Source organism: Lipotes vexillifer, unplaced genomic scaffold (assembly GCF_000442215.2).
Source record: "Lipotes vexillifer unplaced genomic scaffold, Lipotes_vexillifer_v1.1 scaffold1699, whole genome shotgun sequence".
Lineage (NCBI taxonomy): Eukaryota > Metazoa > Chordata > Mammalia > Artiodactyla > Lipotidae > Lipotes > Lipotes vexillifer.
In genome coordinates this window covers 842,865-856,798 of record NW_006796961.1, presented here as the reverse complement: position 1 = coordinate 856,798, position 13,934 = coordinate 842,865, and the positions used below count along the sequence as shown (strand labels likewise).

Here is a 13,934-nt window from a genome sequence, read left to right as displayed (position 1 = left end):
ATATATATATACATATATATATGTTCTTTTTTTAATATTATTTTCCATTATGGTTTATCTTAGAATATTGAATATATACAGTAGGACCTTGTCGTTTATCCATCCTATATGTAATAGTTTGTATCTGCTAACCCCAAATTCCCAGTGTCTCTGTGTCACCCACACTGAGTCTTATGGAACCTCAGTCAGTTATCAGAGGTTGATGAAGTCAGCATTTATCAGGAGCTGTCCTGGGTGCCGGAGATGTAGCACAGTGGCACCTGGCGGAGGAGACAGACTGTAAACAAGTGAACAGACACAGGGTGATGTGGTGGAAGCTCCAGGGAAGAAGTGACTTTAGATCAGGTGATCAGATGAGGCCTGACAGAGGTGATGTTTGAGCTGAGACCTGTGACAAAGAACACTTGTGGTGGGTGTTATCCTGTGTATTGTGGGTGTTTAGCAGCATTCAAGGCAGTTGGCCTGCACCTGCTGAGCTTTCGAAGGCAGCCAGGAAGCCAGTGTGACTGGAACAGTGAGTGAGAGGGAGAGGGGTAAAAGGTGGCCTCGGAGAGGCAGGCAGGGGCCCCATAGGCCATGGGGAGGGGGTTGACTTGATTCTCAAAGCGATGGGAATCACTGGAGGGGTTTAAGCAGGAAAGTGATAGTTCAGATTTATATTTTCACAGATCCTTCTAGCCCTTACGAGGAGAACAGACCGTGAGAGTCAAGGGCAGAGCCAGGAGCCTAGGGAGGAGGTGACTGTACTCATCCAGGTGAGCGATGATGGGGGCCATGGAGGAATGAGAAGTGTCAGCTGGGAAATATATGTTGGATGGAGAGTGGACAGTACACTCCCTTTCCAGACAGACAAACGCCGCTCCTTGGATGCCTCCTACACCTGCGGGGAGGATCATCTGAGCCGCCACCACCACCACTCACAGCCCACCGCATCTTCACAGAGAAGCCACGACTGTCTGCCAGGCTGTCCAGGAGGGTGGCACTGGGCAGTGAGTCGACAAAGCAGTGTCTCATCATCTTTTCAGATTGGCTGAGTGGTGGCTGAGGACCAGTAGGCAGCTTCCAAGATGGTGAGTAGACAGGCTGTGCTCATTGGGTTTCTCTTCTGATCTTTAGGTGAAGGGAAGGGGTCCCCTGAATAGCCCTTTCCCTCCCCTAAAAGTCTCTTTCCCCACCCCTGACCCCAAGCTCTCTGATATTTTCAAACTCTGGATCATGGTCTTCCAGTGCAGTGGTTTTCAAACTTTGCTGTGTACTAATAAAATCACCCAGGGAGCTTTTTTCTTTTTTTTTTTTCCTGTTTTTTTTTTCTTAATGAGGTGAAATTCACATAACATAAAACTAACATTTTAAAACATATGATTCAGTGGCATTTAGTACATTCACAATATTTTGCAATGACCACCTCTATCTAGTTCCAAAACATTTCCGTCACCCCAAAATGAAACCCTATACCCAATAAAAGTCACTCCCATTCCCCCACCCCAGCCCCTGGCAACCACCAGTCTGCTTTCTGCCTCTGTAGATTTGTCCGTTCTGGACGTTTCATATCAATGGAATCATGTACCATGTGTCCCTTTGTATCCAGCTTCTTTCATTTAGAATGATTTTTTCAGGGTTTACCCACATTACAGCATATATCAGAGCTTACTTTTTATGGCTGAATAATATCCCATTATATGGATGGACCACGTTTTGTTTATCCTTTCATCCACTGATGGACATTTGGGTTGTTTCCACCATTTGGCTATTGTGAATGGACCTGTATGTACAAGGATGTGTATACACACGTGTTTTCCAGGGTTACTTTGGAAAAGCCCTGTGTCCAGGCACCATGCCCTAGAGCAGGTCCTCTGTCAGGAGAACCTCTGGCCGTGGGTCCCAGGCATCAGTATTTTAGAAAGTCCTCGGGTAGTTGTAACATGCAGCCAAGTTTGAGACCCACTGCTTCAGTGGATCGTTAAGTCAATAAGTCAATTCAGCAGGTGGCTGTCAGCATTTAAAAGAGAGATTCACAGCTGGGTGAGCATTCTTTCCTGAAACCTGTGCTTGTGTATTTGGGGTTAAATATGTCTTACCTTAAGTCACGGTCCCAAAATAACTGTGAAAGCCATGGCTCTAGGAGAGTCTAACCCTTGTGGAATTTTCCACAGCGACGACAGTGGGTTTTGTTTTGTTTGTTTGTTTGTTTTTCTTTGGCTGAGCCGCTCAGCTTGCCGGGTCTTAGTTCCCTGACCAGGGATTGAACCCAGGCCACAGCAGTGAAAGCGCTGAGTCCTAACCAGTGGACCGCCGGGGAATTCCCAACAGTGGGGCTTTTTCCCCCAAGTCACCAGTCCTCGATGGGACACGGAGCCCTGGGCCATCATCCAGGATATCCCTGTCTTCCTTGTCCAGGTCTCGCCCCTCAAGGCTGCACAAGTAGGTCTCCTGTAGGACCCTCTCTGACTCACATCTCTCTTCTGCTTTCCAGGGTGAAAGGAAAGGTGTAAACAAGTACTACCCTCCAGATTTCAACCCTACAAAGGTAAGGGTCAGTCTTCCTTCTCCGTGTCCACGATAGCATAGCGACCCCGCCGGGTAGGGACCCCACGCTCTTAATCCCCTCCTGGAGTCATCCCCTTCTGCACAGCTGCAGAAGCCCGGGCAGCCCCCGAGGTCTCCCTGCCTTGCACTTGTCACCTGAGTCTTGGTGCAGCCTTCCCTCCCAGATGGTCAGGGTGACCCTTGTCAATGACCCATGTAAACACCAGCATGCCCAGTGTCAGGTGTGGTGTGTTTCCAGTGGAGTCCAGGATGAGGTCCCACACACGGCCTCTGGGTCAGATCCCCTCACCCTCCCAGCTCCAGCTCGTCTGGCCTCCTCATTGTTTCTTCTGCCTGGAACCTCTCCCTCTCTCTGACCCCAAGACTCCTTTACTTCCTTTAGGTCTCTCCTCACAGAGGGCCTCCCTGACCACCCTCTCATTCTCTATCGCATGACCTGGTGCTTTATTTCTCTCCATAGCCTTCTTAACTCCTTGATGCATCACCCATTTATTTGCGTATTATCCATCTCCCCCTCTATTTATTTATTTTATTTATTTATTTTTGGCTGCATTGGGTCTCCATTGCTGCGCGCGGGCTTTCTCTGGTTGCAGCGAGCGGGAGGTACTCTTCGTTGCAGCATGTGGGCCTCTCATCGCGGTGGCTTCTCTTGTTGCGGAGCATGGACTCTAGGCACGCGGGCCTCAGTAGTTGCGGCTCGCAGGCTCTAGAGCACAGGCTCAGTAGTTGTGGCACACAGGCATAGTTGCTCTGCGGCATGTGGGATCTTCCCAGACCAGGGCCTGAACCCGTGTCCCCCGCATTGGCAGGTGGATTCCTAACCACTGCGCCACCAGGGAAGCCCCCCATCTTCCCCTCTAGAACGTCCGCGCCTCAAGGGCAGGGATGTTCATCTGTCTCATTTGTGTCTGTGTCCCCACACTGTGGGCGCTCAGTAAGGGGCTAGTAAATGAATCAGCATGTCCCAGCTATGTGGTCTCCTGCACATGACTCGGTCTTTCTAAACCAGAGTCTCCCCCTAGGTCCAAAGGGGAAACCAAACAACCTGACCTCCCAGAAACGTTGAGGGATTAAAGTGAGATGACACACGTAAAGTACCCAGCAGAAGTTTGCTGGTCTTGTCACCTCACCTGATCCCACAACACCTGGAGGTGATTATGATCCTCGTCTCCAGTTGACTCATAGGGCTCAGGAAGGCAAAAGGTGAGGTCACTGCCCGGGGTCACGCAGCTCTTTTAGCTCCTAAATGGGAGAGGTAAGATGCAGACTCCTGTTTTCCTGATTCCAAGCCCACTTGCTTCATCAAAGCCTAAGTGCCTCCCATTTTGCTGTTAACACTCCCAGCAGGACGTAAGAACGAGGGCTCTCTCGGCCTGTGAGAGAGGGCCTGAGCTCCCCCAACTCAGCAGTGCTAATCTGCTCCCTCTTCCTTTCCACACAGCATGGCTCACTCAACAGATACCATAACAGCCACCCGCTTCGGGAGCGGGCTCGGAAGCTGTCCCAGGGCATCCTCATCATCAGGTAAGGCCCTGGCATCACCTGAGGACCCCTGCCCTTTATGCCACCTGGTGTCAACCTCAAGGAGCGTTCAGCACCCCCGATTTTGCCCAGTGCTGCAGGGTCTTAATTCCATAAAGCAGAAAGTTGCTGTATCAGTCACCATTGCTGCGTAACAAAACGATAAGCACATGTTAAGCATTCGTGTTGTTCACGAGTCTGCAGCTCAGCTGGATGCCTCTGCTGGCCTTGGCTGGTCTTGGCTGACCTGGGCTGGGCTGTCTCACATGTTTGGGGGTTGCCTGGCTGGGGACTGGCTGGTCCAGCATGGCCTTGGTTGGTATGACTGGGCTGTGTTCCAAGTATGTCTCATCCTCCAGCTGGCTAGCCTGGGCTTGTTCACACAGCAGCAGCCGGGTTCCAAAAGAGAGCCAGCAGAGGCATGCAAGGCTTCTTGAGGCAGAGACCCTGAGCTGGTACCCTGTCACTTCTGTCTCATTGATTCCCCAAAGCAAGTCATGATGCAGAGAGGGGGTGGGGCAACACACTCCACCTCTTGACAGGAATGGCTGCAGAGTCATCTTGCAAAGGGCACGGACATGGGGAGGATAAAGAATCACAGCCATTACTGCAGTCAAGCCAGGACGATGGCTCTTCCGGGGTTCTTCTCTTATCTCTGGCCAGCACCCTGTGGGTCAACCGTGGCGGGAAGCAGAAACCAGCTTGTGTCGCCCCAGAAGGAGCCCCTCTCTGCCTCCTTCTCTGCCTCATGAACTCTGCCCTCAGCCTCTGGGGTCCGCCCTGGGCCTGAGCAGAGCATCCAGTGACAAAACCGTCAGAGGGAGGAACATCTATGGAAAAGTAGTCAAGATGCAAATCTCAGCAGTGGCCCCAAGAGTCACAGAGCTGAAGGTCACCTCCAACTCCCGCCATGCCTCCACACTCCAGAGCCAACCACCCACCCTGCCTTCATCCAGTCTCTTTGCCAAGCCCTCATCTCATCTGTACAGTGTCTTAAATTCATCTCATTATTCATTACTTAATGGTTCTGTTTTAAAAGAGGAGCTCCATTACTGCTGTTAATGGAAATTTACCAGAATTGCACGTTGCAAATAGAACTGGATAAAAGAAACCCAGGGACTTCCCTGGTGGCGCAGTGGTTAAGAATCCACCTGCCAGTGCAGGGGACACGTGTTCAAGCCCTGATCCAGGAAGATCCCACATGCCGCAGAGCAGCTAAGCCCGCGAGCCATAACTACTGAGCCTGTGCTTGGCAACGAGAGGAGCCTCTGCAACGGGAAGCCCGCGCACCACAATGAAGAGTAGCCCCCACTCGCCGCAACTAGAGAAAGCTCATCCGCAGCAACGAAGACCCAATGCAGCTAAAAATAAATAAATAAATGTATTAAAAACAAAAAAAAATCCAGTGTCACTACGACAACTTAAGCTAAACTGGAATCGAACACCAGTGCTCCCTGAAGCCTGCTTCCTCCTCTGCTTGGAAACTTGGGTAGCTGACGTGGTGGGATATGGAAGACAAGGCAGCACCCAGCAGAGACGCTCGCCCAGACTGGGTCAGCTGGCCAGAGAGCCACGTGATGGCCCTGGCCTGGTTGCAGGAATGACCACCGTTCTTTACCCTCCCGCTTGCATGCCCTTTGCAATGTGACTGCAGCCAGAGTCGCTGACCTGGAGATCCTGGGAGAGCCCACGTGGACAGGGACAAATGAGCTGTTCTCTGTTTGTGTAGATTTGAGATGCCCTATAACATCTGGTGTGACGGCTGCAAGAACCACATCGGCATGGGTGAGCTTCCGCCCGCTCCCCTGCTCCCCACCCTGACCCCCACCATTCAGCCCCACTGCCAGCGAGCCCCTTAACTGCTGGGCGCCGTGAGAGACCGTCTTCGCCGGGGTCCCAATCAGGAGTCGAGTAGGGGACAGTGGGCTCAAGTGCCTGGTGGGCTGTGGATGCCTCATGGCAGAGTGGTTAGGAGGCTCTGGGTTCAAATCCCATCTCTGCCACTTCCTAGCTGGTGACCCTTGGCAGGCGACTGAGCCTCCATGCGCCTCAATTTGCCCATCTGTGAAATTCAGGTGGTATGAGTGCCCGCCTGTGTGGCATATAAAGTGCTTAGTGCAAGGAATTCCCTGGCGGTCCAGTGGTTAGGACTCTGCGCTTTCCACTGCAGGGGGCGTGGGTTCGATCCCTGGTTGGGGAACTAAGATCCCACAAGCCGCACAGCGCAGCCAAAAATAAATTAAAAATAAAGTGCTTAGTGCACAGCATGTGGCATGTGCGAGGGCTCGTAAACTCAACCTGCTGCTGCCACTACCCTTACTGTTACCTTGAGCATTCAGACCCCTGATCATGCCCACAGGTGCACAGATGGACAGACATGGGTCCGCGGCCCTGCTCAGCAGCCCTGAGGCCTGCGGCAGGTGACTCGATCCTCCTGGCTTCCGTTTCCTCCGCTATAGTACGGGGATCCTCAGCCCTTCCCACGGCGCCTGGCCCAGGGCAACAGCTCGCTCTGTAAACAGGAGCCAGCAGCTCTCGGAAGGAGGGTCCAGTGCAAGAAAGAGGGGCCAGGCCACCCCACTGCTGAAGTGGAATGACTGCCCCCAACACATCCCCCGATCAGACCCAGCAAGGGGCATCTGCCCCAAAGGCCACCAGGTGCTCAGGCAACAAAGAGCAGGGCGCAGCCTGACACCACACATGGGTCAACCTCAGGGCCGTGAACAGAAGCAGCCCCCCAGAAAAGGAAGAGCCGGCCACGCCACACCACCAACCCCCCCAAGCTCTGTTTTTCTAGTTTAAGCTTTTTTCACTCAGTAAGCAAGATAAGGGTCAAGAATATACCATCTAATTAGTGAAAAAGGAACAAAAAACCTGGATATTCTCTAGAAAAATAATAAAAGCCACCCTTTTTTTTTTTTTTTTTTTTTTGGCCACACCCCACGGTTTGCGGGATTTTAGTTCCCCAACCAGGGATTGAACCTGGGCCCCAGCAGTGAAGGCACGGAGTCCTAACCACTGGACCGACAGGGAGGGAATTCCCAAAAGCCAGCCCTTCTTGAATGCTTGCTGAGCACCTGGCCCAGTGTTAAGCGATCCGTGTGTATTACTAGCTTCTGCAGTTCTCACACCAGCCCTGTGCGGTAGGCATCATAGCCATCCCTGTCCAGTCGATGGGGAACCTGAGGCCAGACGGCCAGGGCGGCTGGCCTAAGGTCGCACAGCTGGTGGGGTGGCGCCAGGGTTTGAACCCGGGCCCTCTGGCTCCATCCAGCCCACCCTCCTCTGTGGCCTGAGCACCCATCCCGCAGCCTAGGCGTGGCTCTTTTCTGCTTGAATTTCAGTGTCCTCCAGAGGTGTCTCCCCTGCAGGGGAGTAAAATACCACCCCCGTCTGCTCCCCACCCCAGGAAAAGATGCCGAGGGTGGCCTGAGCCCTAGCCTCGTTCTCTCCCCTCCTCCTAGGTGTTCGTTACAATGCAGAAAAGAAGAAGGTTGGCAATTACTACGCGACCCCGATCTACAGGTAGAGGCAGCCCGGTGGGCCGCAGGGCGAGGGGGCTACACGGGAGTCTGAGTCAGAGGGAGGTTTCTACCCTCTGCCTGATGATTATTCCCTGGAGGTCTCCTGGAAACCATCATGGTCTGTCAGTCAGGGCACATCCTGCCTAGAATCCTTCATGGTTCCCACCCTCTTCAGAGTGAGTCCTCCCCGTGGCCCACAAGGCCCCGCAGGCTCTGCTCCGTCCCCTCGGGAGGGTTTGTTGAGTGAATGAACGAGCGAACAAATGAATATATGGATGAACAAGTGAACAAACTCCAGACAGAAGGTCAGTGCCGGGGTGAAGGAACCATATCTGTCTCACCCACGGCTGTCCCCCGGACATGGAGCCCAGCATGTAGCAGGTGCTCCGTGAACACTAGTTGATGCCGTGCACGGATGGAAGGAAGCAGGCCACAGTGTCCTGACTCTAGCCCATCGCCCTCCACCCTGCCAGGTTCCGAATGAAATGCCACCTCTGCGTCAACTACATCGAGATGCAGACAGACCCCGCCAACTGCGACTACGTGATCGTGAGCGGCGCCCAGCGCAAGGAGGAGCGCTGGGACATGGCAGACAATGAGCAGGTGCTGACGACAGGTGAGCGCCAAGGGTGGGCTCCGAGCCCACTGCCAACCCTGAGCCCAGCCCCGAGCCAGGGCCCTGAAGGCCCAGCCCCGCTCTCACTCTCGCAGAGCACGAGAAGAAGCAGAAGCTGGAGACAGATGCCATGTTCCGACTGGAGCACGGTGAGGCTGACCGGAGCACGCTCAAGAAGGCCCTCCCCACCTTGAGCCACATCCAGGAGGCTCAGAGCGCCTGGAAGGATGACTTCGCCCTCAACAGCATGCTGCGGAAAAGGTTCCGGGTGAGCAGGGCTCCGGCCCGGGGTCAGGACCACAGGCAGGCGGGGGTGGCCTGGCATCACCAGCAGTGGAGCGGGGAGAACAAAAAGCAGGCTGAGACCCAGGTCCAGCCCACTCCCTAGCTACAGGCAGGTCATTTCACCCGCAGTTTCCCCATTCACCACCACATCCCCACATCACAGCACCCATGGGAGGCATCTAGCCCAGCAGCTACTATTAAGCATGTGGCCCCTTCCCCTGGGGACTCTAGCCCTCACAGCAGACTCTCAAAGAGAAGAAATCCTCAAGCTGGGGCACAAGTGAGTCCCGACACCCCCCCGTGGCGGGGGCAGGCAGAGGCCCTGGAGGGCACTGATCAGCTCCTGACATATTTCGTGGGCCCGCTCAGCTGTCCTGAAACAAAATCTATAGTTTGACAACCCGCCCCCACGTAATTTCCAAAATCATCCCTAGAGTCAAATCCCTAGAGATAAAAAGGGAAATTACCTATAAAATGTATAATGCCTATCTCAACATGTAAATGCTTGGGCCAGACACCTGTACCTGCTTGTAGAGCCTCTGAGGACGCAGGTGCAAACGCAGACTCCAGACCCCAGGGGGACAGGATCATAGCTGGAGGACACCCTAGGGCGTTGCTGTCAGTGACACAATGGCTATTACAATTGTGCCAAAAATATTCAGTGGAGCTAAGTCACAGGGAGTGGGGGTCTGGGGTCAGAGGAGTATAATAGAAATGGGTTTTTTACCCTTGCGGGCATCCGACAGGGCAGTGGAACGTCCTTTGGGAACATGAGAACTTTTGCCTCTTCCCTCGCTTTGTGGGGCAGCTTACACCCCTGGAGCCTGCAAACAGAGCCTGGACAGGAGCATCCCGGGCGACCCCACAAGGCACAAGCTCCAGATTCATCATCTTGCCACTCCCATTTTTTCACGTCACCTTTTCTGATCATCCTGTGGTTGTTATTAGGAGTAAAATTGTGGGTTTTCTTACTAACTGTTACTGAAAGTGTATCTCTCTGGCCAGGCCTCTGCCCGGAGCTGGTGTCCCCTGCCTTGTGGGCATCCCCGAATGGGGTCTAAGGACCCTCAAACGTAACATCCCAAGGAGCCCCATCAGTCCCTAACCTGCCCTGCCTGCATCCTCCCCTTCTCAGTAATGGAAGCATCTCTGTCCTTCGGGACACTCAGCCTGTAAAGCCCAGTCAGCCTTGGTTCCTCTTGTTCCTCTCCCCATCTGTCAGCAAATTCTGGCAGGCTCTGACCACTTCCACAGCCTCCATCATCTCCTGCCTGGACCAGCACAGTCCCTCCACCCTGGTCCCCAGGGGCTCATGCCCTGTGTCCCACAGCCTGTGCCCCTCACAGCCACCAGGGGGCACCAGTGAGCGCCCCAGTGGGATTACATCCCTGCTATGCTCAGAACCCTCCATGGCTCCCAATGGCCAGAGTCCTCCCCTTGGCCCACCAGGCCCAAACGATCTGCCCCTTCCCCTCCTTACCCCGATCTCCACCTTTCCCTTGCTCATTCTGCTCTAGCCACATTGGCCGCCTCACTGGCAAGCGCACTTCTGCCTCAGGGCCTTTGCACAGGCTGTTCCCGCCACCTTGGAACACTTTTCCATCAGATACCCACATGGCTCCCTCACTCAGACACCTTTTCTCAAACACGATTTTCTCAGGATACTGTCCCTAACTCTCCCCTCTACCATGCACACCACATTTAAAGTTGAACCCGCTGCCTATTTCCTACCCTCTTCCCAGCATTCCTTCTCTCCTCACCACTTTGTCTTGCTCCCCCACTAGAATGTCAGCTCCACCAGGGCAGAAGATTTCGTCTGCTCACTGCTTTGTCCCTAGTGTCTAGAACAAGGCCTGGCACCAGAAAGACGTTCTGTAAATATCTGTGGAAAGAATGAATGAGTGAAGAACCCAGTGGTACACATACTCATGATTGTGTCTCCTGCTGTTGAACAAATTCTATGTCCCGAGCACTGTGTGAGGCCTTTTCCTCGCATAAGCTTGAAGAGAAGGAAACCGAGACCCTGAACACTGGAGGGATTCTCCCCTCCACTCAGAGGGAAAAGAGGCACGGCTTTGACACCCACCATCCCTCCCCAACCCCTTCTCGCCAACACAGGAAAAGAAAAAAGCCATGCAGGAAGAGGAAGAGAGGGACCAGGCCCTGCAGGCCAAGGCAAGCCTGGACATCCCGCTGGTGCCGGAGACGGAGGATGACCGCAGGCTGGCCGCCCTGCTCAAGTTCCACACGCTAGACTGTGCGTGGGGGCCAGTGGGCGAGGGGGTCGGGGTGGGGGGAGATGGGGGGCTGCTCGGGCAGAGGGCGGCTCTGGACCTCCTCCTCCCCCCTCCCTCTCCCCATCCCCAGCATATGAGGACAAGCAGAAACTCAAGCGGACAGAGATCATCAGCCGCTCCTGGTTCCCCTCCAGCCCGGGACCTGGCGCCAGCAGCAGCAAAGCCAGCAGTGTCCTGAAGAAGCTGTCCCAGAACCGCAGATCTGCTCCCACTGGCTCCCCCGTCACCGTGGGGCACCTGGGCATTGTGCGGCGGCGGTCCCGGGAGGTCCCGGAGAGCCCTCAGCACACAGCTGAGACCCCCAAGTCTGGGGAGCCACGGGTGCCAGAGGGGACCGCCCAGGACAGGCCCACATCCCCCAGAGACTGTTGTCAGGAGACAGCCGAGACCTGCAAGAACAGTAGGCCACCGGGGCAGGAGGAGAGCTGTCGGGACAGGCCCCGGCCCCTGCCAGGCTCCTCCCGGGAGGCAGCCAGTCCCCGGGACACACCCCAGCCCTGCAGCCTCAGCTCCTCCCTCGTGGCTGACTACTCCGGTTCGGAGAGTGAGTGACTCTGGGCGCCAGATTCACTCAGGAGGCCAAGACCCACCGAGGAGGCCCCTCACAGGCTGCAGCCCTTTAACCCACAGCCTTGGAGAGCTCAGTGACCACCCCCCCCAGACCTCACCCCCTCACAGTAATGGAGTTGTTATTTATTTGGTCCTGGAGAGGGTGCCTGTGCCTTGTGGGACCCCCGACCTCCCAGCATTAAAACCCTGCTTCTTTGCCTCTGCCTCAGGTTACTAGATGGGCCCAGGAGCTATGCCTGCACCCCTCCCCCCGCAACCCAGCTAAGCTTGCCCAGCATCTCATCAGCCAATGCTGATGCTGTGACCACAGCCCGGGTCCCCACCCAGCTTGATGAGGGTTGAAAGGTAGTAGTCCAGGCTGGCCTGTAATCGGTGCCAACTTCCTGGAGGAGGTGGCACAGGCTGGGTATGAAGGATGAAAATGGGACTGGACAGCAGGGGTGCTCAGGGTCCAGGCCAGATGCAGGAGGGGATGGAGCACACAGGTGTGGGCTGTTCATTATCCCCCACCCATGGGGACACCCTGGAAGGGTCATGAAAGAGTCCCCAGCGTGTTGCTTCCTTTGAAGGAAACTAGTAAACTGAGCAAAAAAAAACAGCTGAGCATCCACCAGGTGACTCAGGGCCCACCACCTCCCCCTAAATCCTGGAGAAGGATCAGTTCACAAATATTAACGGAGCACTTGCAGTGCACCAGACGCTGTCCCAGCCACTGGAGGTGCAGTGGTGAACAAACCAGACATACGGGCCTCTCGGGGCTGAGGTTCTGGCTGAATTCTGCTGAACTTGTAATGTGCCCTGTCTGGAGGTAGTGGTGGCCCCCAGCCCGCAGGCCTTTACTCCCCGCGGGGATGGGAAGGTCTCAAGGCAGCAGTAAGAGTCTGTTCGATCTCAGAACCCCCTTCTGGTGCCTTGCTCTACGTGAGGCCACAGGCAGCACTGGCTCTGGCTGGAGAAGTCAGGCACCTGAGGGTACCCACCTGGCACTTAGGAGTCTTGCTATAGCCAGACGCCAAACACAGGACTTGGCATGCAATAGTTGCCCTATAAATAGTGGCACCATTTTGGTTCCGAGGGTGCGGCTAACTGCCTAGGTTTGGCGGGGAAGGTGGAGTAGGACCGGGCGCCTGGTTGGCGGGTCCCAGCAGCCAGCGAAGTTGATGTGCGCACGCTCCTCCTTCCGGGAGAGGTTCCACCCCTGAGGCCCTGGCCTCGCCCCCTGCTCCCTTTCCGGCCCCGCCTCTGGTGCGCGCGGCCAGCTGAGCCCCGGGAACCACCCCTTAGGCCCTGGCCTCGCCCCCTGCTCCCTTTCCGGCCCCGCCTCTGGTGCGCGCGGCCAGCTGAGCCCCGGGAAAGGCGGTGATCGCGGCTGCAACAGCATGACTTTGGAGGCGATCCGCTACTCGCGGGGCTCACTACAGATCCTCGACCAGCTGCTGCTGCCCCAGCAGAGCCGCTATGAGGCGGTGGGCTCGGTGCGCCAGGCCTGGGAGGCCATCCGCGCTATGAAGGTGGGGCCGTTCGGTGGGACCGGGGTGGGGGGCTTCCCATGCCTGCAGTCCCTGACGCCCCCATTTCCCCACCAGGTGCGCGGCGCCCCAGCCATTGCGCTCGTAGGCTGCCTCAGCCTCGCCGTGGAGCTGCAGGCGGGCGCCGGGGGACCCGGACTTGCCGCGCTCGTGGGCTTCGTGCGCGACGCTCTGAGCTTCCTTGTCACCGCCCGGCCCACCGCCGTCAACATGGCCCGCGCCGCCCGAGACCTGGCCGACCTCGCAGCCCAGGAAGCGGAGCGGGAGGGCGCCACGGAGGAGGCGGTCCGAGAGAGGTAGAGGGGCCATGTGCCAAGCGCTGCTCTAACCGGCGGCTTTTCATTTTTTTTTTTTTTTTTGCACAACGACCCATGTTACAGATGGGGAAACTGAGGCAATGTGCTCTTAGTCCAGTGCCACACAGGCAGGGCTGGGACTCACCACCGGGCAGCCTGGCCCCGAGATCCTTGAACTCAATGCCCTGACTTTGACCTCCCTGAACGTCCCCAGCCCTATCTGCCCTTGGAGGCCCTCTTAAGTGCCACCTCATTTACCTAGTTTTTGCTTTTGAAGAATTTTGTTTCTAGCCCTGGTCCTCTCCCTGCCCTCTTCCCACTCTCTCCCTCCCCATCTGCTGCGCGGATACTCTCCATGTTCCTTAACCCTCACCGGGGTCCCTTCTGCCTCAGGGCCTTTGCACACACCATTTCTGCAAGCCAGGTATCCATCTACTTAATCTCCTCTCCTTCAAATTTCAGGTTTGTGCCTTCCCCACCCCCCATATAATACAGCTCATTCCTATCCTCTGTCTCCTGACTCCGCTGCCTTTTCCTTCACTTTATTGTCTGTTCATCACCTGCTTCCCCCACCTCAGTGTCAGCTCCATAGGAGCAGAGATTTTTGTCTTGTTCACTGCTGTGTCCCCCAGCCCCTGACGCACAGGAGGTGCTTAGTAAATGTGTCTCAAGAGCAAATAGAGTTACAGTTAGGTGGCTGTGGCAGAAGGGTCCAGACCCACAGCTGTGAGAGGCTTTCAGCAGGGGAG

At 55.6% G+C, this 13,934-nt stretch overlaps 2 protein-coding genes across 2 annotated transcripts in view; both read left to right on the top strand.

The window, feature by feature from the left end:
* The first annotated feature begins 1,022 nt into the window (after positions 1-1,022).
* YJU2B (YJU2 splicing factor homolog B) lies at positions 1,023-11,556 on the top strand. The gene is made up of 9 exons (XM_007469071.1): positions 1,023-1,070; positions 2,474-2,527; positions 3,989-4,071; positions 5,798-5,853; positions 7,533-7,593; positions 8,066-8,208; positions 8,304-8,476; positions 10,612-10,750; positions 10,861-11,556. The coding sequence occupies exons 1-9, from the start codon at positions 1,068-1,070 to the stop codon at positions 11,340-11,342; spliced, it is 1,194 nt and encodes a 397-aa protein (XP_007469133.1). The 5' UTR covers positions 1,023-1,067; the 3' UTR covers positions 11,343-11,556.
* Positions 11,557-12,520: 964 nt separating this feature from the next.
* The window catches only part of MRI1 (methylthioribose-1-phosphate isomerase 1), a 5,410-nt gene continuing 3,996 nt past the window's right edge, over positions 12,521-13,934 (top strand). The window contains 3 exon segments of the mRNA XM_007469070.1: positions 12,521-12,563; positions 12,645-12,871; positions 12,947-13,185. Coding sequence (XP_007469132.1) covers positions 12,521-12,563; positions 12,645-12,871; positions 12,947-13,185 — 509 coding nt within the window.

Excerpts from the sequence above, each read along its gene's own strand:
- YJU2B (XM_007469071.1), top strand. Across the intron at positions 5,854-7,532 it reads CAAGAACCACATCGGCATGG|GTGTTCGTTACAATGCAGAA; the intron begins GTGAGCTTCCGC and ends CCCTCCTCCTAG. Across the intron at positions 7,594-8,065 it reads TACGCGACCCCGATCTACAG|GTTCCGAATGAAATGCCACC; the intron begins GTAGAGGCAGCC and ends CCACCCTGCCAG.